The sequence below is a fragment of the Vigna angularis genome, chromosome 2, assembly GCF_016808095.1.
Source record: "Vigna angularis cultivar LongXiaoDou No.4 chromosome 2, ASM1680809v1, whole genome shotgun sequence".
Lineage (NCBI taxonomy): Eukaryota > Viridiplantae > Streptophyta > Magnoliopsida > Fabales > Fabaceae > Vigna > Vigna angularis.
Window position 1 is genome coordinate 48,618,587 of NC_068971.1, and position 23,865 is coordinate 48,642,451.

Consider the following 23,865-nt stretch of genomic DNA (forward strand, 5'->3'; position numbering starts at 1 on the left):
GACCTCCAATAGAGTTCAAAATCGGCTTGCATCAGGTTCGAATACTGTTGTACATACATCTGAGATAGATCAATTTGCCTATATGCAAGAGATGGTCAACAATGCTCTTCATCGACATGACGAACAAGAAGCAAGAAGAAGAAGAAGAAGAAGAAGATGATGATGATGATGAAGATGATGAAGAAGATGAAGATGATGATGAAGAAGATGAAGATGAAGATGAAGATCATGATGACGATGATTGAATTTCGACTATCTTAAATATTGTAGCAAATTGAACTATCATTTCAATAGAGACATGAATGGTTACAATATTTCATTTGTAGTCATCCTTCGTTATTGTCATGCATGTAGTAATTTTAAATTCACTTTAATTTATAGTGATCCTTTCTTATTCTTTTCTATTGTTTCACTTTATGTGTAAACATTTCAAATGCAGCAATGACAGGACAAGGTTCAGATAAACCTGATAAAGGAAAAGGGGTAGCCAGGCCTAAAAAAAGGCAACGGAAGGCCCCAAAGTATGTACTTAGGGTGCCTAGTACACTACCTACCCCTACAGTACAACCTCCCTCTACTCCTGCAGTACACCCTCCTTCTCCTACCCCTGCAGTACATCCTCCTCCTCCTACCCCTGTTGTACACCCTCCTGCTCCTACCCATGCAGAAGAGCCTCTGCCTCCCCCTGTGATTATTATTCCCACTCCTCCCCCTGTCATTATTACCCCCACTCCTCCCCCTGAGGTTATTACCCCCACTCCTCCCCCTGACCCTACTTCTATAGCTTCCTCATCTTCTACACCGCCTTCAGCTGGTGATGCTGAAGATGTTGACCCGCCTTTCCATGATCGACCATGGATTGAGCCATATGGAAAAGGGTAAATACTTTAATCCCAGTTTTAACTTTGATTGATGTTTTAAACTTTCTTTACTGAAATGACTTTTATTTATTTATATGAAGGTTTATTCCCTCCAGAGTTGCTTCCCAGGCCATAACACGTTCAATTAAGCAACAGTATTTGACTCCATGGCCTACTTGGGGAGCCATACCTATAGACGACAGAAAGCCATTCTGGGAGCGTTTTAAGGTCAAGAACACTTTAAATTAATTATCATTCATATCTTACCATGTCTTAATCAATTTTTGTTTTGTTCATCATTACAGAAGAAGGTGCAGTGGAAAGCTGAGCATGAAAGTCAAATTCATAGAAATTTTCACATGAAAGCATCTCATCGGCTCTCAGAGATGTTTAGGGATGCCAGGATTGCAGGGGAGCGCCCTGACTGGATGGGCGAAATTATTTGGAACTCTTTGCTTGCACATTGGAACACAGTAGAGTTTCGTAAGAAGTCTGCTACAGCCCAGAAGAACAGATCGTCTGAAAGGGGTGGTGCCTTGCATACTGGTGGGTCGATCACGATTCACGAGCATGCCATTCGTATGGTAATCTCTTCAAGCTGTTTCTGTCCAGATTTTCTTGTCTCTTAAGCATCGTGCAAGTATGTTTGATGTTGATAAGCATTGCTAAAGGTGTAGCAACTCATATTAATCACTTAATTGCAAAATGAGTGGTTGAGTTCATCATAAACTTATTTAAAAATCTGCATAAAAATACTTCTCTGGTTTGACAGGTGCAATCTGTTTTGTTCAGATTTTTTTTGCATCTACAACTTTGAACAAATTTATTTGATGATGATAAACATGATTGCAGTGTTTCCTTGAATTCTAGTGCAATTTTTTTAGTAAAAAGTGCTGCATAATTGGCTACAGCAGGGGTGTTTTGTTGAATCTGTCCATTTCAGTGCATTTTACACATTTGTGCAAGTGTATTTTACCATTTGAAACATGTATGCACTGTTCATTTGGTCAAATTTGAGCTCATATGCAAAATCACTTCCTAAACCATCAATTTTGCCTTATTTTGGAAGTGAAGTAGTGATTTTGTAGTGCAGTGTGATTCTTTGCTGTCTTAGTGTCTAAACATGTTGAAATTGATGATAAAAGTTGCCCCAACCATCAAATAATGTTTCCAAACGTGTTTATGCAGAATGACCCATTAAACCACCAAATTTTGCCTAAATGTGGAAGTGAACTTGTGATTTTCTGCTGCATTGTGTCCCTTGACTGTCTTAGTGCTTAAACATTTTCAATTTGATGGTTTAAAGTTGTTAGCACTGTTCATTTGGTCTTTCTCCAGCCAATGTACCAAATCACCTTTTGAACCATCACTTTTGCCTTAAATTTGCAAGTGCACACCTCATATTGAGAGCTTGACTGTTATGGTTGTGTTTCATTGCTTATGGAGTCATTTTTGGTGAATTGAAAGTTGTTTTCTATTGTTCATATGGTCAATTTTGAGCCAAACCGAAATATACTTGCTACATCACCAAATTTTGGTCACTTTTAGCAAGTGCACAACTGAAATTCTGCAGTACATTTTTTCTTGCTTGTTTCACTGCTTCTACATGTTCAATATGATGATATAAACTTCCTTTAGGTGTCATTTGATCCCTAAAACCACTGCCACTCATTTTTACCACTGAAACCATCATTTTTCTACTCATTTTGCTGCTGCAGTGTACATTTTAGTTGCTGTTTGGTTTTTAGTCACAGTTAAATTTGGAATTTGGATTGGAAAAAGCTGGGTTTATCTCCTTTGGTTTCCACATTATTGGATTCCATGTTAAGTCTAAATTATGTTACAGGCACAAGCTCTTGGACGAGCGGTCCATGTTGACGAGGTCTTTGCACAGACCCATGTTCGGAAGGGCACTAATGAATTCGTTGATGAAAGGTCTCGCAAGACTCATGTAAGCAAATAGCACTCCTAGTATTAGTAATCCACATGATTATGTTATTGTATCATTCTCTGACATTGCTTTTATTGTTTGAACAGGAAGATTTTTCTACGAGACTTTCACAGGTTAGATCCGAACATGGGTCAGCTCCTACACCGGATGATACGAGTAATACAGATGACGACATCCGTAGGACACAATGCTGGGTCGATGTCGTTGGTGGGAAGAAAAAGGGACGAGTCTACGGTGCAGGACAACTTGCTGCAAACTATACAGCATCGAAAGGAGGTACACTGAAGCATCAACCTTCTTCTTCCACCTCTTCTGCTGACGAGGCCATCCAGCGCTTGACACAGCTACTGGACCAACGTGACCACGAAAACCGTGCATTGAGAGAAGAATACAGTGACTTGAGAGATGAGTTCTCAAGCTTCAAGGCCCTGGTCATGAGAGCGCTGCCTCAAACTTCAGACACTCCTTCCATTGTCCCTCCGACCCAGCCACGACCCTCCCCGTCACCCGCCGTCCCTCATCAGCCCACACCAGTCCAGCCCACACCAGTCCAGCCATCTACAGATGACCAGGAGGATGAACATCTTTCTGAAGACTGTGTAGATTTTTAGTTTCATTTTGTTATTGATCATAGTACATTTAAATGTTATTATGATATTGTTAGAATATAATTGATGTTAGTACATTATGATAATAATGTTATAGTACTTTATGCTTTTCCATCAATGAATATAAAATTTTGGGATGGACAATATATATATGCAGGTCTGTTTGTTTGTAAATTGAAACTGTTATACAGGTCTGTGTGTTGTGAATATGATATGCAGGTATGTGTGGTAGAACAGCAAAACAATTAAAACAGATATTTCTCTGCACCGTACCGAAGGCTTTCGCCCTTCGGTAATTACCGAAGGCTTTCGCCCTTCGGTAATTACCGAAGGCTTTCGCCCTTCGGTAATTACCGAAGGCTTCTGCCCTTCGGTAAAGCCTTCGGTAATTACCGAAGGGCAGAAGCCCTCGGTAATTTTTAGCGACAAGAGGTTTACCGAAGGATTTTTGGCCGTCGATAAGCCTTCGGTAAACACCCATTATCGACGGCCTTTGGCATTTTCCGAGGGCTTCTGGCCTTCGGTAATACCCTACTTTTTTGTAGTGTGTGTCATAAAATTAGCTGTTATAAATGAGTTGGTACTAAAGGAAAAAAGGACATGAAAACTATATTCTATTTTCATTTCATGGAAAATTTAGCTAGGTATAGTTTATTAATTATTAGTATTTTTGTTTGAAGATTAAATATTTTATTAATTATTAAAAATAGACAGTATATAAATATAACAATTAAAATGAATAGTGGGATATTATAATGAGAAATTTGATTACAGTAGTTAGAATAAAAATGAAAAATGATAATAAACCTGATACTGTAAGTTGAAATATTTAAAAGTTGAAGTCCAATAAATTATGTTCCCGTGAAGATATTGTAATTAAAATGGGTATAGCAGCCACAAAAACAGAAAAAAGAAAAAAAACCCACATGATTCATAGAAAAACTGATAAAGAAAATGAGTGGTTGAATTTATGACATGGCTCTAAACATGTCCTTGCATCTCCATTATAGATGATAAGGATTGATGGTAGGTGTTCTTCTTCCTGGGCCCTAAATTGTCCCAAACTTTCTCACTCCGATTATTGAACCATTCCTTTATCATTGTACCTCCACACATTATGTCACTATTGGAATCTTTCATCAATTGCAGATTCAATTATATACATACATATATATATATATATACATATATATATATATATATACATATATACATATATATATATATATATATGTATATATATATAGCCTCTTTATTACATCCATCAATGGATGGAGTATGACTGCTTTCTAAAATATCCTTCAATTTCAAACCAGATCTTTAGTTTTTGTATTTGGACAATCCACATGGTTAGGAACAAGATCAACTACGTGTAAAAATCAATTATTTTTTTTTTAATTTAATATTTTGTGTCGGTGTTTTTATTTTTCGTAAGTTATTTTATTAAGTTATTTTTTTTTCATATTTCGAGAGATACTTAATTGAAATAAAAAGAATAATAATTTATTATTATACAATAATTGTAGATTTTCTGGTGTACTTTTTTTTAACTCAGTGTCCTTTCCTTTTAGAATTCATAAAATTAATTATCAAATAAATATAATATTAATTAATAATACGTGTTTGTTTTGAACAGAAAATTTAACAACCATTCAAAGTACAGAATGGTAGCAAGGCTACCGACAGGGGAAATGAGATAAATAAAATTGTACATAAAAAGAGACATTTGTTAATATTTTTTTAGAGATGATAATAGTGATATTTCTCATTTCTTATTGAAAAAATATTTTCTGAAATATATCTTAGTTAAATAGAGCAATGCGTTTTTACTGTTTATTTTACAATATTTTAAAAAATAATAAAAGGATAGAAAAAGATTACTCTAAAATTAAGTTGTGTTTTGAAATCATAAAGAGTAGAATTGACTTATGAATAGAAATACTTTAACGTGCCTTGTAGGTATTGAGTTCATAGTGCACCCATTATCAGGCCTAATTTGTCAATTTCTGTGGAATAGTAGACACGTTTGACTTTTACACCCCTTTATCATGTTTTAAGCATTTAATGTTTTATGTTTAAATATCGAAATATTGACAATGTAAATGATATTACATAAATTAATATTTTGCATCACTATGTTAATGAGTTTGGAAAATATATATAAATTATAAATACTTTTGTATTGTCTTATATTTTCTTTGTCATATTTCCTTAATATTTTCATTTTATGTGCTTGAGGTTTGCATTTGAAAATAATTAAGTGTTAACATTATTTTAGGGTTGAAATAATTTTTTTAACATAAAAAGTTTATAGATTTTGCTTATGGTTTTTAATGATATTTTTTATTTATATTTTAGTTTTGATAATTTATTAATGATTTTTAGAAGTAAATATATAGAAGTGACACGTGTATTCTTTTAAAAATATCTTATTGAAAAAAAAAATCATTCCAATACTTATGTTCTTTTAAGTTTTACATTCAAGTCGTTATCTTAATTTAGTGGCTAGAAAATTAATAACTTGTTTTTTTATATGAAGAAATTTAACACATGTCTACCATAAAAAAAAAAATATATATATATATATATATATATATATATATATATATATATATATATATTTATTTATTGGTTAAAAATATTTTTACATTCAACTCAGCCTTAAACGTTAAGGGAAAGTTAAAGTGTAATTAATGCAGAACATAAACAAGTTACTTCGATTACTGTTATATTTATTATGTAATTTAATATTTGTGGGTCCTTATAGGTCTGGGCGTGTGTCTAGTGATCCATTTACCTTGATTGAGTCAATACTTAATCATGTTTTACTAAGTTTTAGAGTAAGCGGCACACCATTAGCTTTGATAGGCCAACATGTACTCAGCCAGACCGCTTAATGATAGTCAATGAGTGTGTTTCAGTGTAGGTACTTAGGATGTGTTATTTATTATGTTGTCCTAGGACCAAATCAGTTGATGTGGTCGAAGGGTACTTGGCCATGTAGAGTACATCAATCCTCTAGTTTTTTCATGACTTGAAGACATGTGAAGAACTTTAGTGAAGCAGAGTCGGCCTTCAACTGACTTGTCAAATATAATATCGATTGTTGGTAGTCGGTTATCGGTAATCATCTTGTGGAGTTTTGCAAGGAAAAATTGTATCTTTAGTTGTAATCTTATAGGTATAGTAGCCCCTTAGTCTCGAGAATCATAACGACAAAGATGTTGTAACAATTCAATTTTAGGTCTGAGGTGGTGAGGAAGGTGTGTAGGGACATGACTAACATGTCGCACACGAAACAAAATGTTGCTTGGAAAAGGAAGAGTCACAACTTCTTTGGGGCATTTAACCTAATTCGCTTGACCCAGTAAGGTGGAAGGTGAACTGTCACCAAGATTCATATAAATAGAGGTCTTATTTGACCAAATTCACCATCAAGTTTTAGAAGGTTGGTTTGAGGCTACTATCTGTGAAAGGATAATACATCTTTTAAGAAGTCGAGTATTGTGAGAAGTTGAGTACCTCTAAGTCTCAAGGTATGTCTTGTATTGGTTCAAACATGAGTTATAGCTTTACGGAAGAGTCTGATAGTTATAATAGTGCTGCTAGTCGGGTTTCAATATCATCAAATGTAACCTCATCCCATGGTATAATGGTAGATATAGAGGTAGTTATTGAGAATAAGAAGGATTATTTTGAGGAACTTGTCGAGTCCGGATGACCTAGGAGGGGAGGGTACGAGTGGGTGGACCCCTTAGTTAAAATCCAATTTTCAAAGTTTAGGTGGTCTAAGATTTTAAATTTCTGGTTAAATAACATATATATTTTTTATAAAGGGTGTCTGAGAACATCGTATCTCTTAAAAATTTAATTTCTCAATAATGTAGTATCTAACACTTTTACACACACCATATAAATAACCATAATTAATTTGAAATCAATTTTTAGTGCTAACTGAACTAACAAGTAATATGAATCTTATTTATGAATTAAATAATAATTAAATAATATATTATCTCTGTTTTGTTAAATATTAATATTATATAAATATATTAAGAATAGCATTATATCATAATATAATTATATTTACTTTTATTTAAAAATCTTATTTAATATGTGTGTTTGTAAAAGTATTATATATTGAAGAGTTGATTGTACTTTTAATCTTTGAAACTTAATAAAATATAGTTTTAGTTCACAAATTTTTGTAATCAAATTAACATTCATTTTTCTAAAATACAATTTCAGTTCCTCAAAATTTATATTTAAAACTTAATTTATGTTTCGTTCTTTAACCACCCCTCTACATTTTGCAAGATAATGTGACCAATAAGTTGGCCCTTATTACAAAACTCAGGCAAACATAGAAAAAAAAAGAAAAAACCTTCACTTTGGTAAACAAAAAAATTCGCTATATATTTAATTTCCCCTAAAAGAAAACTAAAATAAGTGTATAGATTACACATTGTATTTTTAATATAAATAAACCTTTGACAAATGCGAATAACTCTTAAAGTGTCTATTAATGGTATTATGTCTATGACACAACTGACAACTAATTTGAATATCTTATTACTAACTTTATTAGTTTAAAAAGCAAAATGAGCTTTAGGGCTCTTTCTTAAAGTGGCTAGGTTTGTGCACGTTGCAAGGATTGGCGAGAGGAGAGGAAGATTAAATAGCCATGACATATATGGCCCATAAATGTCACCATATTTAGTTAATAAATCATTATCTCACAAATACAATTGATGATTACCTTAGAAATCTTGTGTGGACTAGTTATAAAATAAAATGAACAAACGTTCAAAATTTGATATAACCAAAATAAAATATTTATTTCAATTTTATAATATAATAATAATAATTAAATAAATAATATATAATGATAAATATAATTTAATATTTAATAACTGATTTTAAAAAATATTTAATTATTTTTATTAAAAAATATTTATAACATCTATCAAACCATTCACATTTTTTTTTTTAGTTTTTTATTTTAACTCTTTTTCTTCTAAACACAACTGGAAAGCTATTCCAACCTTAAATCCATTAAAATAATACCATTAAAATTAATTATCACATTTAAAATATGGTGTATTTTAGAATTCGAAACTTTAATTTTATCCTTTAAAAACATTTTGAATAATATAATTAAATTAATTTTTATTTCAACTCCTAACTAATATGAAAATACTAAATATACTAAAACAAAAACATTGAGTCTTTCTTTCCAAATAGGATGGAAAACAGGTCCCTTTTCTACCAATGAAATTACAAAACTGATCAAATTATTTTTTTGCGTTTTTTTTTCGCTTACAAGATTTAAGCCATTTCATACACATTATCTTTCTTTCCTTTCACTTTTTACATACTTGATATCTTTCTTTTCTCTCGTTTTTTATGGCAAACAACTTAAAAGGTCATTTCCCTTTCTATTATATTATTCTGTTCTCTTTCTCTGACGAACAACAGAAGCCCCAAAGAAAATGCCTATTCGAAGGTAGACATTGAATCTAGAACTATGGTTCCTCATGATGAAAATCGTGTGTTGTGCCAAATATGGTCCCTGTCTTGCTCCATATAATTAGGGTCATCTCCCTTAAATAATTGGGATACCCAAATGATCACCCTTCAGCCAGAGGCAATATAATGCCAAAAAGGGCAACACCACTTTCACATAAATAACTGTTGGGAAACTCAATCCCCAAATAACTGGTAACTACCGCCTGTCAATTCAACAATAGTTTGCTGATTTAATTAAAGAGAGACAGCTTCTTACTTAGGCTTTATATTTATTTCCTTTAAAGTTCATCATGTTCATGATGCCTAAAGCAATCTCCAACTACTGTATTATTTACCAATGCTGCTATGCAAATAAAATCATTCACCGTCTTCTTCAAGATAGTTCTATCTTCATATGCATGTGCTATGTTTATACACGTTTGAGGTGGAAAACGAAGAATGAGTGAGAATGACGAATGTGAAACTTTATTAAAAATGTGTTTGTTGTAAATTAGTCTTAATTAGCAATAATTTTTATCTTCTTGATGAAAGTTGAAAAGAGGATAAGGGGCAGCAGCACTGAGCTAAGCCACACAAACATAAACAGAAGAAATTGAAACAAAACATTGAATTATTGGAGTTTATTTAGATGGATGAAGAATGACAGAAATAGGACATAACTTAGCTCATGCAGGACCCAATGCTTTTAAGCACATAATTATACACACTTTTTCCAAAATAATCACCAAGAACGCAATAACGCAATCCATGTCTCTATCTTGTTAGAATAGATCAATGTGTATTTACCTGGACATCAATCGATATTTATAGGGCTTGAGACAGTCAAACTCATTGATTAATCATTAATGCAGTATACTTTTAAGCAATCAAACCCAACAATCAATTATTAATACCATATATTTGTAAAGCGTAAGGGAATCAAACAAGCTCTTTATTGAAAGAGATGTACAAGGATTATTATGAGTTTAAAAGAGATATTTAGGAAGTCTATTTTCTATACACTTTAAGTCTTCATTTCTCTTTGCACTGAGCGGCAGACTTTAAGAGTTCACTTTAGAATCATTTCCCAAGTCGAGAAAGTTCACATGAGTTCACTTTGGAATCACCGAGCAGCGGACTTTAAGAATTCTCTTTAGAATGGTTCCCTAGACTGACCAGAAAATGCTAGAAGTTCTTTTCGAAACTTTTTTCCTAGATTGAGTGAAAAACACTAGGAGTTCTCTTTATACCTACACCAAATAGCTACCATTTGGATATGAAATCAGTATATCCTAATCTATTACAAAAATGAATCCATATGAATTTAGTTGCTTTTTATTTCAGTTTTTATAAAATTATTACACTCGTATGTCAGAATTTCATTTGAATTTTTTCTCATAAGTTTAAGATTAACTTTTATATCTGTTTTAACTGTTTTGTTTGGTCTGGATTTTTCTTGATCGTAAATAAACGTTCCTTTGCTAAATGAAGTTTGACATGGGAGGAAGCTAATCTTAATATCAATCATTAAAATTGGGTAGCGTTTGGCTCCTTGCAGGCAAGCAATTAACACAGCAGTTCCAGCATGTTGAGTTGCACCCTATCTATCAAGAATCAAATGTTTGCTATATATTGTCCAAACAAACGCACACATTGCGAAAAGGCAAAGAAAAAAAAAAGAAATCTAGCTACTCATAATCTTTTTATTTGTTCGCATTCCAATGATTTGCTTGCAATCCGTTGTTAAACATTATAAAAAAATATATGATTTTTACTATGATTAAATAATGATTTTTGGTTGATATTCCTGAATTATTAAAGTTGTGATGAGATGTGCAGTCACATGGAGTGCAATGAATAAAACCCAGAATATATAGAGTTTGATTTGTTTGTTCCTTAATTAGTAATTAGCATTTACTTTAATGATTGGGGCGACGAAAGAAAAGGTGTGGTGATGGGATGGGTTATATTAGTAGGGGGAAGTTAGAAAGTGGTTAACGTTGTAGATTGTAATGAACAAGTTACCATGATGAAGCTGTCCTTGAATATAAACACGCAACACAACAAACATCAACCATCAGCTTCGGATAACGAGATAATGGGATTAGACATCGTGCTAAGCTGTCTTATAATACTTTGCTAAATTTCACAACCTTATCCACAATCCACTCCTTGATGTTAACGTCCAACAGATCAACATCTAATTCTCTCAAATCCCACAATTTATTTTAGGAAACATCCCATGTTCTTGCATGCTAATAACTTCCACCACATACACTGGTCTATTCAACGACACCCAGTTCCTTTAAGATTCAAATTAAATTTATAATAATTAAATGTTTTGAAGTTTTGTCCCGGAAGGTAATTAATTTCGCACATGCATGTGTCTGATTAATGACAATTAAGAAAAAGAGAAACAAAGAAATCCTTGGTCACATTGGATGCATGAAATCTTAAATGGATTAATTAATTGTCATAATTAACGGTGCTATTCTTACAATCTTGTCAAAAATTTATTTTCCCAATTTGGATTTACAACAGTGAGATATGTTAGAAGTGAGGGAGAATGGTCTACTTTTTAAGGGGAGAAAGGCACATCACTTTTGATGAGTATGTACGATCAAGTCACGTTTGATGGGAAAATGAAGAAGAGAAGAGAAAAGAGAAAGCAAGAGGGAAAATGGCAAGTGCTCATCATTACAATATGACTTTCAGTCGAAGGAGAAATGGATTATGGAGCATCTTTTAACTCTTATGAATAACCAATGGATGCGTTAGTGGGAAGTGATGGTCAACTCTCATAAAGATTACATCATTTTCACTGATTTCAACTTTGAACATGTAAGATTAAATTCCCATGCTCAAGTTTTAGTCTCATCAACTAATCATTTACTACATAATGTGCGTCACTAGAACAAACAATGCAGATAAAAAAGTATATGACGTACGCAACTATAATTTTTTTTATTTTTCTACCTCATATATATATATATATATATATATTTACAACTCACTAAAATATATCTCAATCATTCGATGATGGATATCAATCACGTTTAATTGAAAAAAATAATAATTAGCATACTCCAAAATATAAATGATTGTTATGCTTTGGTAGTCCCTTTTTCAACTTTTTTTTTTCTGGGCCTCTTCATTATGGTTTCTCATGCAAAGTTATGTGTTCTCATTTTCTTGTCAAATCACAGGACTAAAGTTCTCCAAAGTTTTGTCCCTTCTTTCTTTATTCCCTCCTCTATTAGCTTTTATTTACTAAATTTATTGAATACTCGGATGAACAAACCGTAAAAGTCGACACAAGTATATATATATATATATATATATATATATATATATATATATTACTTTTTAAATTTTCTCAAATCGAAAACATCAAAATTTACCATATTTTTTTATCTGTTTATTTTTTTTTCTATTTCCATTCACTGTTTTATTTTCCCTGTACTAAACAAAGACATGGCTGTTCGAAAATGTTTTATGATAAGTCGTATAAATAATAAGCTAAAATATATTTTTTTAAAAGATACATTTTATTTTCTTAACTCTCAGATTTGAGTTAACGGTTTTCGTTCCTAACGAGACGAGTTTTACATATTCGATCAATAGAAAAAATTATGTAAAGAAAATCATGTTTTGAAAAAAAGAAAACTTTAACTCAAATTTAAAGGTTAATGAAAAAAGTAAATATATTAGAAATATATTGTGGCCTAAATAATTGAAAATTTAAAAGTGTGATTGTTTTACTTTTAGCAATTTGTAATGTTATCTGTTTATAACGTTTTATGTTATTTGCTCTAACTTACTCATTTTCGTTGATCTTTCTTCTTTATGTTACAACTTATAAGTTTGGGTAAAGCTTACCCGAACTTAATTTAGAAACTTGAATTTGAATTTAAAAAAAAAAAAAATTACCCGAAAATATTTAAGGTTACGAAAAAATTATCTTACCACCCTAAAAATAATTTTAAAATAAAAAAAATTAGAATTTTTTTATTTTTAATTCCATAAATGCATCTTCATCGTAAATTCTAATAAAAAAAACCCTAGATGATTAGTTGATTAAGTAACAACTACGTTGTTTCTTATTAATCAAGATCCTTCATAATCACTGCGGGCTTGGGCTTGGGCCCATATTCATTTTCGACAAATAAGCCTATTCAATCCGCATCTTACACCACATGCACGTACAAACCCGCCCAATTTAATTAGAAATTTCAATCATATAAAATAAACAACTAATTGAGTATTGCCCTTGTTGAAGTACCAATTTTTTAAATTTCAGATGGAAGTAATTAACTATTTTTTATAGTGACTTTTTGAAGAACACACTAGCAAGATACTGATTTTGTTCCGAGCATTTGTAAAGAAAGGGTTACGTTTACGGAAGACCATGCAAGAAAAGGAAGTGATTTAATTTGGAAGATGGATTCGATTTCGAATGTGAATGGTGCGATCGTTAGGGATTTCATAGCTAAGGAAGTTGCTGATTGGGACGACGACGTGATTGCCGTTGCTCGATTCAAAGCTTTTTCCGGGCAAAGATGCGATTGGGAACCCTCTTTCCTATTCTGGAAACAATTGATCATCAAAATAGCCACACATTTTCGCCTCCTCCTCATTCAACCCTCCCAAGTAAGTACGGGGTGATACCGGGTTTTTCCAATTTCAGTTTCCCTCTTTCTTTTTTCTCTCACCTTATGTTAGTTATTTTCAGGTTAAGAATGATTGGTTTAATCGAGGAGGGTTAACCCCTTTGTGTCTTGACAATGTATTGGTGAGTGTGGATGAGTCATTACTCTTTCTTTCTGATCAGTTCATGTTGTTATCCATAAAAAAAAACCATTTTTTGTTTGTTTTTGTCTTTACATATTTTCATTTGCCAGTCTCTAATGTATAATGAAGGTGACATAACAAGAACTGTGGATCTTGCGGATCCATCGAGTGGGCGATTCTCCCAACTAGTCAGAAGAGTGAGTAACTTGATAACAAGACCAGCAACTCCAGACTTTATGGCTGAACAGCGTGTCATCGTAACGGCTGTGCTTAAGGTTATCAGTTATCACGCACCCTTTTATGTCAAGAACTTTAATCCTTTCTTTTCATTTGTGTTGTTAGTTTGGTATGAGGAAGGGTAGAGAGACTTCTTGTTTGTTTTGCAAAGAGTGGGAAGAAAAAATAAAGTGCGTTCCCTATGCATAATTTTCCTCATTGTTGTTCATCTCCCACTCCATAATAACTCTTACGTAAATTCCTGGCCTTCCTTAGTGTTTGATTTATCTTATGCATCTTTGGTTAAGATTTTTACTGTGATCATTATTGATACATATTCTACAGCTATGCATCACACTACCCTCCTGCAACTAACATGAGATGTCTCTTGTACTCCGTCAGCTTTCAACACAACAATACTGATTCCATATTGTCATTGAAATTAGAATCTTTGTTTTTTCTTGTGATAAAAATGAAATAAAACGATGTTGAGGTTTCGTTGAGACTCTATTGCAGCTACGTTATGGACTTGTTGTGGCAATTTATGTGATTATGGGATGCACCATAACAACAATATTGTGGTCGCAATTTTAGTTGCAGACTGCAACTTAGAACCATGATTATGCTCGATTTGAGATTACTACTACTCAACTATAGTTTTATTTCTTCATGTATAGGATAAGGCTGCTGGAGTTGTCAAACATCTATCTGAGAGTCACTGGAATCCGTCTTGTGTCGTTACAATGAAGAAATTTCAGGACATATGTGGAGGGCAGGAGGAGGCATCTGTAATATTGAGGTATCTGTCTGGGTGCAGAACAGCACAGTATCTGTCAGTGAACAAGAAAGATTTTGTTGAGGTAACTGAAGTTATTATTCCAATCATAAAAAAAGAAATGCTATCATTTGATACTCTGTATCAGGGAAGATTTTTTCTTTACATGTAAGTCTTAGATGGGACCTGTATATCCTTTGACATTTCTGGTAAATAAATAGACCTCAGAAAAAATCTGATTGTTATTGATACTGGTCAAGAATATTCTGTTGTGGCAGGCAGGAATTATCTGTAATGATTACGTACTTGTCTTATTTCTAGTGTTTTTTTTTTAATTTCTTTATTTTCAGGGAGTGAAAGTTTCTCTTTCAGCTGGAGCATTATCTAGCATCACCAATTTAGACTATGATGTGCTGCACCTGATCTGGACGACTGAGAAGCTTCAGCAGCAACTGGATGTGACCGACAGGCGTTATGAATTGTGAGTTTATTTTATAAAACTTTATACTTGTATATGTATCCTGAACGAACTTCTGAATAGAAACAGTAAAAAAATTTCCAAGAAAAAATAAAACAAAATCTTCCTTCGTATGCTGTCTCCCTTTCTTGTTCCAAAGTAAAATATTATACTATCTTACACTATGTTTGGTTTTTATATTCTTTTAGAAAAATTTCTTTTCGTTTTTCTTAAACCTCTCAGTGACATTCTGGTTATAAGTCGTTCTTACGCAAATAAGCTTATATCCAAACACATTGACAAAATAGCATTGTTGATGTGCATGATATCCTCATTCATGTGATATCTTACTTTGTGGTTTCTGTTGTGTGACCATTGTCAAGACCTTTTCACCTTGGTTTTGGACCTCTTGTGATAATTTGCGGGTCGTCCACTCTTAAAACATGGATTAACGGACAATAGTTTGACTGCAATGTAATTTGATTGGTTATATTTCTACAAATTTATGTTCCAAGAGAAGTGTGGCCTTCAGAAGTCAAAAATCAAAAGTTGCAGTGATTTTCACATCATATACTATCATCCGTTCCTTTTAACAGATATGCTGCATCTGGTAGGGATGTTTGCTCCAAAAGGTTTAGATTCCTCACAGATTCATTTTATTAGGTTGAGAAAATCAGCATTGGCTTCTCTACAATCTGGGAACAAAAAGTTGGCCCTTAGCTATGCAAGGGAGCTGAAATTAGTCACCCATAGTAGAGAAAAATGTTCATCACTTTTGAGCAGAGTAGAGGAAGTACTTGGTGTTATCGCTGATGCTGAGTCAACAAAGAAGGCACGATTTTAAGCATTATATAAAGTTGATCAGTATCGTCATAATCTGAAGAATCTTTTTAGCTGCATATTGTCTTTGTTACAACTGATGCTCGGTTGTTTGTTAGCAGGTTGCTGAAGCTATTCAGATTGGAGCTCGGGCTATTAAAGAAAATAAGATCAGCGTGGAAGATGTTGATCTTTGTTTAAGAGATATCCAAGAGAGCATTGATTCACACAAGGAAATTGAAAAGATACTAGGTATATTTTGTCATGTCTATTGTGGCATGCATTTGAACCGTGCTTTTGCAGTTTATTTTGAAATGAAATGGTTTCATTGGTTTGTGAGATATTGAACTTGAGGGGATTTCAGGATGGTGGTAGTGTCTTGTGTTTGATGTCAATAATTAAGTGTTTGATTTCTTTTTGTGACCAATATTTTACTTTTTGGTGACTGCAGAACAAACGCCGTCATACGTGGATATTGAGGATGAAGATATTGAAGAAGAATTCAAGAAGTTGGAGTTGACTGTTGGGAAAGAAGCTCAAGTTCCTACCCCGGAGAAGACAATTAACACAGAAGGAAGAACAGGGTCAGAAGCTGCTGATTTGATTAGCGATGCTTTCTCAAATCTCAAGCTTTCTGACCATCCAGCTGAGAAGCCTGGAATCACTCTGGCGGTGTCAGATGGAGACAAAATAACAAAAAAGTTAGAAATGGAAGCTGTGTGAGTTTGAAAATGAAAATTATAGTTATGCTTTATTATATATGCATAACTATATATGCATGGGTGATAGCGGTGTCCATTTCAGGTGTACAGTTATTGTTAAGGATAAGTCTCCAGTCATTTGTATTTTTAAATACAAGTAATTTGTCGCAATTCACTTCATTTTTCTTAACAGAGATATGCTTTAAAATTTCAGTATTATTGGTATGACCAAAACCTGGCATGTAGAGTTTGCTGTTTGGAGTTATGATACCAACGATTGGGAATGTTAGCGTTTCGGGTAAACCACATTTTACACTATTTTAAGACCAGGTTGATTTCTCTTCATTGACAAGTTGTCAATGCATGGCATGGGTTTGCTCTTCCTACTAGGTTTGATTTCTCTTTAAAATTTATCATCTTTTTTTCTTCTTCTTAGGTGGATAATTATTTATTTGAGTATATTAGTTGATGCTAGGACCAACAACGTAATGAGATGAGGCGACTGCTGAACTGTACCTAACTTGAGTTAAAAGTTAGTCTACTTTCTTGTTCTCAGCCCATCTCGCTACATGTCAAATCATGATGCTCATTTATTAGATAGTGATGAATTAATTAATAGTTGACAATATGCATCGGGTGGTTAAGGAGCTAACTGTGTTTTAAAGTAAAGTTTTGTATTTGTAAAGAAAAAGAATAAGTGAACAGTAGTGAAGGATAGTATTAAATGTGTAAAAAAACTTGATGTTAAAATATCATTGTCTTTGTATACGCACAACTCATTCCAAAATCACCAATGTTTGAAATGTAACAATTTTTAGTTTTGAGTGAAACTAGTTCATTTAAGGGATTCAAAATTGAAAAACAAATATTGATGATGGTTCCTACAAATACTATAATAAATTAAATGTGTTTAGGTCATCATTCATTTTTTTTTATCTTCTACCAACGGTAAGATTATCCTTATAATTACCTCACTTTTCAATGACAATACAAACATAAGTTGTATAGTTTTTTTTACATATATATTCGATCAAAAGATCATTTTGTGATAAAATTTTTAGGGATGTTTTTAATTTTTAAATTTGGATATGCAATTATAATTTGTTCATTTCTAAAATTTTGATACATTTTAATCATTTTAAGCCAATGACTAATGTAATTGGATTATAAATATTATATTTATTTATTTTTAAAATTTCAGGATCAAATTGTATTAAAATTTGGAACAATAAGGAATTATAATTTTATATCAAAATTTAAGAATTAAAATAATATGTAACCCTAATTTTTATTTAGACAGTCACAGTCTAAAAACACAATCCAATGTGAAAGTTTTCTTAACTTATTAGAAAATTGCCCTATCCTTTAAAAATAAATGAAATTAACAGCAAAATTATCCTATCTTTAATATTTTCTCTTAGACAAACACACACCATTGAATTGACAAAGCAAAAGAAGTCTTTTATAACTTACTCTATGCATTCATTTGAGTGTTCTCTAGATTTTATGCTCGTTAATGGGAGCAAGTTGTGGAAGGAATTTTTTGTATCTAGACAGAAACAAATCGCTATTTCTTTGTATCTAAACTAAAATAATTCGGTAATTATTTGTATCTACACCTGTACTTTGTTTTCTAACATGATCCACTGGCTTTTGGATGATGTGAAAAATGACTATCTATATCAAACACACAATTTTGGTGATTAAAATTTTATTCCTCAAAAACTTAATAAAGAATTTTAGTCTAATGAAGCAATAACTTACGAACTCAACTTCATCTCCTAATACCAAGTTCATTAGTTTTCTTTCTCTTTTTTTCAATTCAAAATTATAAAAGCATGCAAGTTATAAATCATGTCATGGTTAGCATTACATAATATTTGGAGATATAAGGTCCATATCAACATTTAAGATCTAAAAAATGGTTCATTTATTGTTTTTTCCTCCAAGGGTGTTGTGACTGTTTGTCCATTATTATTTGAAAAACACATGCAAAATGTACTCCTCCGATATCAAAATCAATTCAACTTTTGACAGTTGAGATGTTATTGGTGCACCAAATGCTACACTTATCTCATTATTTCAAGTCTATATTTAAAGATTATGAAGTAGACATTTCATTTGTAATGATCTAATTATGATCCAATTAGTGGTAATCACATTTTATCTTAAGTTGTTCGGCATTAACACTAATATTATGTCAGTTGTCTGTTCGGTCCGATTTTATGGTCGTCTGATCGCAAAAGAATTCCTTGAGATATTTGACTAACGGTTGACTATCTAGTTTGTGATTGATCTGATGATCATACGGTACACATAATAAACCAAAAACAAATAAACAAAAAAAGTATCATGAATACGCTACATAAGTGTGTGTGTATATATATAAAAGTGAGGAGAAACTTTTGAAAAATAAAGTTGATGCTTTTTTAAACATATATAAAAAATTTAAAAATATAAAAAGAAATTTGTTGAACAAAATAAATTAACTCCAAATGTATTGTGAGGTTTTTATAAAAATACCAGAAAATTCGACATTAACTAGTCATGAACAAGACTGTTATTAGATATAAAGGATTGATATCATTTTGTTATTAGGTTACAGTTTAGTAGTTTGTTATACAATTAAAGTTGTAGCATAACACAAAGAACCAAAAATTTGCAAAAATTGAATATCACGCTTATTATTGGTAAGAGTTGTAAGACAGGTGTTAAGCCATTTGAACCTTATCTATTTTGGACTCATTGAAAATGTATCAGGACGGATCAGTCTATTTTCAGAAAATATAATCCATCCTATCTCGTGACGAACTAATAGACCAGCTCGTTTGTCCCGTCTATTTTCTTAAGAAAACTAATCATTTTTGTCTTTCGAAACTCTAAAAAAGATAGCCAAATAAAAAGCTGAAGCAAACAAACTAATGATATTCCATTATAAATAGTCATGACATGGTGCCTACATTGTCAGCTTCTTCTGTTTAGGATTTCATTACGAGTGTTCAAATTAGTTTTTTCAACATTACATGGTTTTGACAAATATGTTATTGTGTAGGCTGTTAATATTAATGGCTGAATCATGCATTTTCAGTAAGAAAATAAAACCTCACATTAGAGCAACTTAATTACTTAATTACTGTTGTATAAGAGGGAACCGTATTTGAACCATTCATATTTCATACGAATTACTCATAATAATTGTCTTTCTTTATACCTAAAGGTTGTGATGAATAGCAAACAAAGAACTCGATCCCTGATAACCTGGCCCAAACGTGAGAATGTTGTGGCATTGTCAAGTTCTAAATCAGAAAACTTGGCTGAAGCCGATCAATCATCAGATACAAGTTATGAAGTGACTGAAGAGTTAATAATCTCCGAGTTTACTATAGTGATGAGGACGACGGATCTAAATCCTCCAGTGAAGGATCTGATAACGATGACATGAATGAAGAAGAGGACCAAATCATAATTGCTACTTACAAAATTAATAACGAGGAATTGAATGAATATTGCATGGAACTTCAACTAGAGATAAAGGAGGATAATCTTGACATCGATGGTGTTGAAGAAAAAGAAGCACCCACAGAAAAAGCCATCACAGAAGTAGCGACCGGATTGATACAGGTTGACAGGTTCAATATCCTGATCTGATCCCCCTATCTTCTCACCAGTTGACGATCGATCTGTCGAACCCAATCCGTTTTTGTCATCCTAATTGTTATTGACACACTCTATGTTTCAATTTGCTAACTTAAGTTATAGAGAATCCAGAAGATATGATCGCCGGACAAATCACAGGGAAGTTTGGTACATGATACCATCTCCTTACAAAACAAGGTATGCAAAACACGTTTTACTACTTTCTGTCTCCATTGTTCTATTCTTTATACTGAATTGTTCAAGAAATATGTTACATTTTTTTTTATTTCTTTGACATTAATGTTTCTTTTTTATCATTTTCCCGGGCTTCCAAAAAAGATACTTGAACTATATGTGTTTAATCTCGTGTATTGCACGGGAAAAAACACCAGTAAAGTACAAGGCTGAAAGCACGCACGAAACTGTGAAATGTCAGATTCTGCAACTGATATTCTGGGATGAGAAAAATGTACAGTGTATTTTTAAAAACGGTAAACGAAATTCTACACCGGCCTCCTATGAACTTCTCTAATCTAATTTCTTAATTTCATCACTCTCTACTTCCCTCCCTGTACATTTACCTCTACTTTTGTGGAAAAATGAAAGGAGTACTGATGCCGTGGGGATGAAAGGACACTGGATTCTGCAGTTGATTTGTTGCATTTTCCAGAGGGACCAAGTTGGTGGGGAGTGAGACCTGAAGAGATGCAGCAGATTTAGCAAGATGTTGTGTAGGTGCGGTGGTGGCGGCCAAGTGTGGTTGTGTGGGAGAATTTCCGATGACGGGGAAGAAAGGTGCGTGAGGCATTGGCATGGTTGGTATTTGGTTGGGGAAACCAAACATCTGATGAAGTCTGGAGTCTGTGATAGCTGATAGTGGTGGAACAGGAAGCTCTGGTGGCCTGAATCCCATTCCAGCTCCCACCAACTGTGATAAATGTGGTCCATTCATGTGAGGCGCTGCCGCAGCAGGTAGCATCATAAGTGGCCATAATCCACTTCCCATTGACATTATCTGCATCATTTCACATACATAACTCTAAGCTTTATACTTTCCTTCAAATTCCTATATCTGTAAATCAAGGCCAAGTCTCCAATACAACACAAATAGACTTCAAATTTTACCTGTAACTGAAGCTTTAGAGTCTTCAGATACTCGATGGCATCGTCAAGCATTGATGCTTTGTCCACCTAGAGAGATGTACAAGGCAAAACTTAGAGAAAACAAGGGCGAGAAGTTCTTGCTTGTAAAGATTAGCACACTTGATGAGAAAGTTAAGTCTGAGATTACCAGGTATGTATTATGTCCTAGTAAATCTGTGATATATGTAGTTTAATTTCTTAATTTATGAAAAACAATTAATGATATAGAACTATATATCATATAAAATTAAATTAGTAAAGATCAAAATGATTATGAACTATGTACAGTAGTTTCTTGTCTTGAATGCACTCGTACTCACTCAGACGTACCTTATTGCAATTTGGTATGAGCTCTTTCAATGTACGCATCTTCTTGTTGATTTTTTCTCTACGCTTCTGCAAAAATATCCACAGCGGTCAGATACATGGAATTAATTTATAGATATACAAGCTCTTGATCTGTTATTTATTTATTTTTTGTGAACATATATATTTTAAGGTGTATTTTATTTCATGGGATCTACTTTACCATATGCTAAACTTTTTCCTCACCTTTTCAGATAAGTTATGAACCTCAGTGTTTCTGCTTCTCTTGAGTCTGTTTCCCTCCCTATCTTGCTTTACCCTATTTTCAGGCTCTTCGTCATTCTGCATCAAACAAATTGATCCATGTTCCATGAGACTGACGGTAACTAACACGAAGGGATAAAGAAGGTAAAAACATAGCCCAGGTTTCCACTTACATCACTTAAATATGTTGAGTCATCGGTGTCCTCATTTTTCCTGATACCAACGTTTGGGTCGTTTGAAGCTCCAAGAGAGCACACAGAAGAAGCTAGGAACGGTTCTTTACAGACAGTGTTATTATTATTATAAGCTTTTTCCTTCGCTCTAAGTGCTTCTGAGGCTGAGGTTTGGTCATAACGCAGTTGACCTTGGTGTCTGTGAATTCCCAGACCAATAGCTTCAGAGTGCTCATCAAGGGGTGGGGGTGGTTTTGCACTTCTTTCAACGGTTAAGGATGTTTGCTTTTGAAACCCTTGTGATTCCTTAGTTGATTTCTCAACCTTACGCGCTTCAATCTCCTCCATTCTCGCTGGATATGAATAATGTTTTGTCTGCTGAGTTGTACTGCTTCCATGACAAGTACTGGATTTGAGAAAGACTGCAGGTATCGAAAAATTGGAGAAGTTCACTTTAGCTGTTGTTTGATCAAACCCCATGTGCCGTGTGTTCGGTGGTGGTGGTGGTGGTGTCTGAGTTGAATCAGTTCTTTGTTTCTTGAGAGGAGTTGAAGGTGAACACTGTTGTAAGAGACCATGTCCTGGGGTAACGGGCTTAGAGTCCTTTGCCGGTCTTAATAAGTTTTCAAATTCCTCGTTAAGCTTGCAGGAATTCTTGTTTTGGCTGGAATGACAGGAATCTTGAGCATTGCTTTGATACGAAGAGCTCATGTCAGATTCCTTTAGAGGGGAAAGGTGATCTTCAAGTGAGTATAAAGGGTTCAACCTTGTTCTTTTTATGCTGGGTGATTTATTTGATGAACCTCCTCGTGCAACAACCTCACCATTTTCCCACACCAGCTCAAGGAAATCATTGTCGTAACTGAAACAAAATCACTCACTTTGATTAAAACTAAACGAGGAATAAATAGAAAGGATATTATGATATGAGCCATATGATATCCAGATTAATTAACACTTACAAGGAGTAGGAGCTTCTTGTCATAGCGGAGCGGGTGGAGTCAGGCATATCCTGAATCATTTGATTGAATGAAATTAACTGGGATAAAAAATTGAGATTCCTTGCTTGAATTTGATGCTATGTTGTTTCTGGGTTGCACATGAGTTGACGAAGGCAACAAATTGAAATTAAGTTGTGACGAGGAATTGGCGGTGTGCAAGGACGAACTCTATAGGTGTTGATGAGAAGTAGTGCTGAAATAATGGATTGCAGTGGTTTGTTGTACGGTGGAAAATGTTGGGATGTGAGGGAATGAATGTAATGTATGGCTCTGCTAGGAGGGAATTGGTAATAAATACTACGTACTACTCAATGTGGTATTGATTGGAATGGCATACAAGTCATTTCCCAGTTTAATTCCTAGTACTCAGCGAAATAAAAAATAAAAAAGTGGGTGGATTCTCTCAAAGGTGACCACAAATTTCATGCAGTTCTGTTTTGTCATCTTATGAAACTGGTTAGGTATCAAACAAGCGAATTGGACCAGCGTCATCTCTCCTCCTTTCCTAACTCCCCACATTTTTATTCCACATTTTCCTAATGATATGTGATATATCAAACATAAGGACACACCATGTTCCCAAATCAAAAGGAGATATTTAAATAAACATATACATTATTTCTATCTTTATATTGTTTGTTTTGTTTCTTTTTTAA

The 23,865-nt window shown here is 33.2% G+C and overlaps 3 protein-coding genes across 3 annotated transcripts; 2 read left to right on the forward strand and 1 right to left on the reverse strand.

Moving 5' to 3' along the window:
• The first annotated feature begins 441 nt into the window (after positions 1-441).
• On the forward strand, positions 442-3,422 carry LOC128195378 (uncharacterized). Its single transcript, XM_052872657.1, has 5 exons — positions 442-687; positions 1,166-1,444; positions 2,707-2,811; positions 2,898-2,988; positions 3,076-3,422. Exons 1-5 carry the CDS (start codon positions 442-444, stop codon positions 3,420-3,422), a joined length of 1,068 nt encoding a protein of 355 aa, XP_052728617.1.
• Positions 3,423-13,196: 9,774 nt separating this feature from the next.
• LOC108326790 (uncharacterized) lies at positions 13,197-16,899 on the forward strand. The gene is made up of 8 exons (XM_017560352.2): positions 13,197-13,577; positions 13,660-13,719; positions 13,829-13,993; positions 14,612-14,794; positions 15,060-15,190; positions 15,830-15,998; positions 16,108-16,237; positions 16,437-16,899. The coding sequence occupies exons 1-8, from the start codon at positions 13,368-13,370 to the stop codon at positions 16,706-16,708; spliced, it is 1,320 nt and encodes a 439-aa protein (XP_017415841.1). The 5' UTR covers positions 13,197-13,367; the 3' UTR covers positions 16,709-16,899.
• A 3,853-nt stretch (positions 16,900-20,752) lies between these two features.
• Positions 20,753-23,633, reverse strand: LOC108327124 (transcription factor PHYTOCHROME INTERACTING FACTOR-LIKE 15). Its single transcript, XM_017560861.2, has 6 exons — positions 23,171-23,633; positions 22,209-23,070; positions 22,018-22,113; positions 21,796-21,861; positions 21,448-21,513; positions 20,753-21,337 (listed from the first exon to the last, which is right to left on the reverse strand). Exons 1-6 carry the CDS (start codon positions 23,227-23,229, stop codon positions 20,906-20,908), a joined length of 1,581 nt encoding a protein of 526 aa, XP_017416350.1. The 5' UTR covers positions 23,230-23,633; the 3' UTR covers positions 20,753-20,905.
• Positions 23,634-23,865: the final 232 nt, after the last annotated feature.

Coding starts and splice junctions, on each gene's coding strand:
- LOC128195378 (XM_052872657.1), top strand. CDS start 442: ATGACAGGACAAGGTTCAGATAAACCTGATAAAGGAAAAGGGGTAGCC. Junction 688..1,165: donor AAGAGCCTCTGCCTCCCCCT/GTGATTATTATT, acceptor TCATCATTACAG/AAGAAGGTGCAGTGGAAAGC. Junction 1,445..2,706: donor ACGAGCATGCCATTCGTATG/GTAATCTCTTCA, acceptor ATTATGTTACAG/GCACAAGCTCTTGGACGAGC.
- LOC108327124 (XM_017560861.2), bottom strand. CDS start 23,229: ATGATTCAGGATATGCCTGACTCCACCCGCTCCGCTATGACAAGAAGC. Junction 22,114..22,208: donor ACTCAACATATTTAAGTGAT/GTAAGTGGAAAC, acceptor TGTTTGATGCAG/AATGACGAAGAGCCTGAAAA. Junction 21,338..21,447: donor CTCTAAAGCTTCAGTTACAG/GTAAAATTTGAA, acceptor GAAATGATGCAG/ATAATGTCAATGGGAAGTGG.
- LOC108326790 (XM_017560352.2), top strand. CDS start 13,368: ATGGATTCGATTTCGAATGTGAATGGTGCGATCGTTAGGGATTTCATA. Junction 13,578..13,659: donor TCCTCATTCAACCCTCCCAA/GTAAGTACGGGG, acceptor AGTTATTTTCAG/GTTAAGAATGATTGGTTTAA. Junction 15,999..16,107: donor ATGCTGAGTCAACAAAGAAG/GCACGATTTTAA, acceptor GTTTGTTAGCAG/GTTGCTGAAGCTATTCAGAT.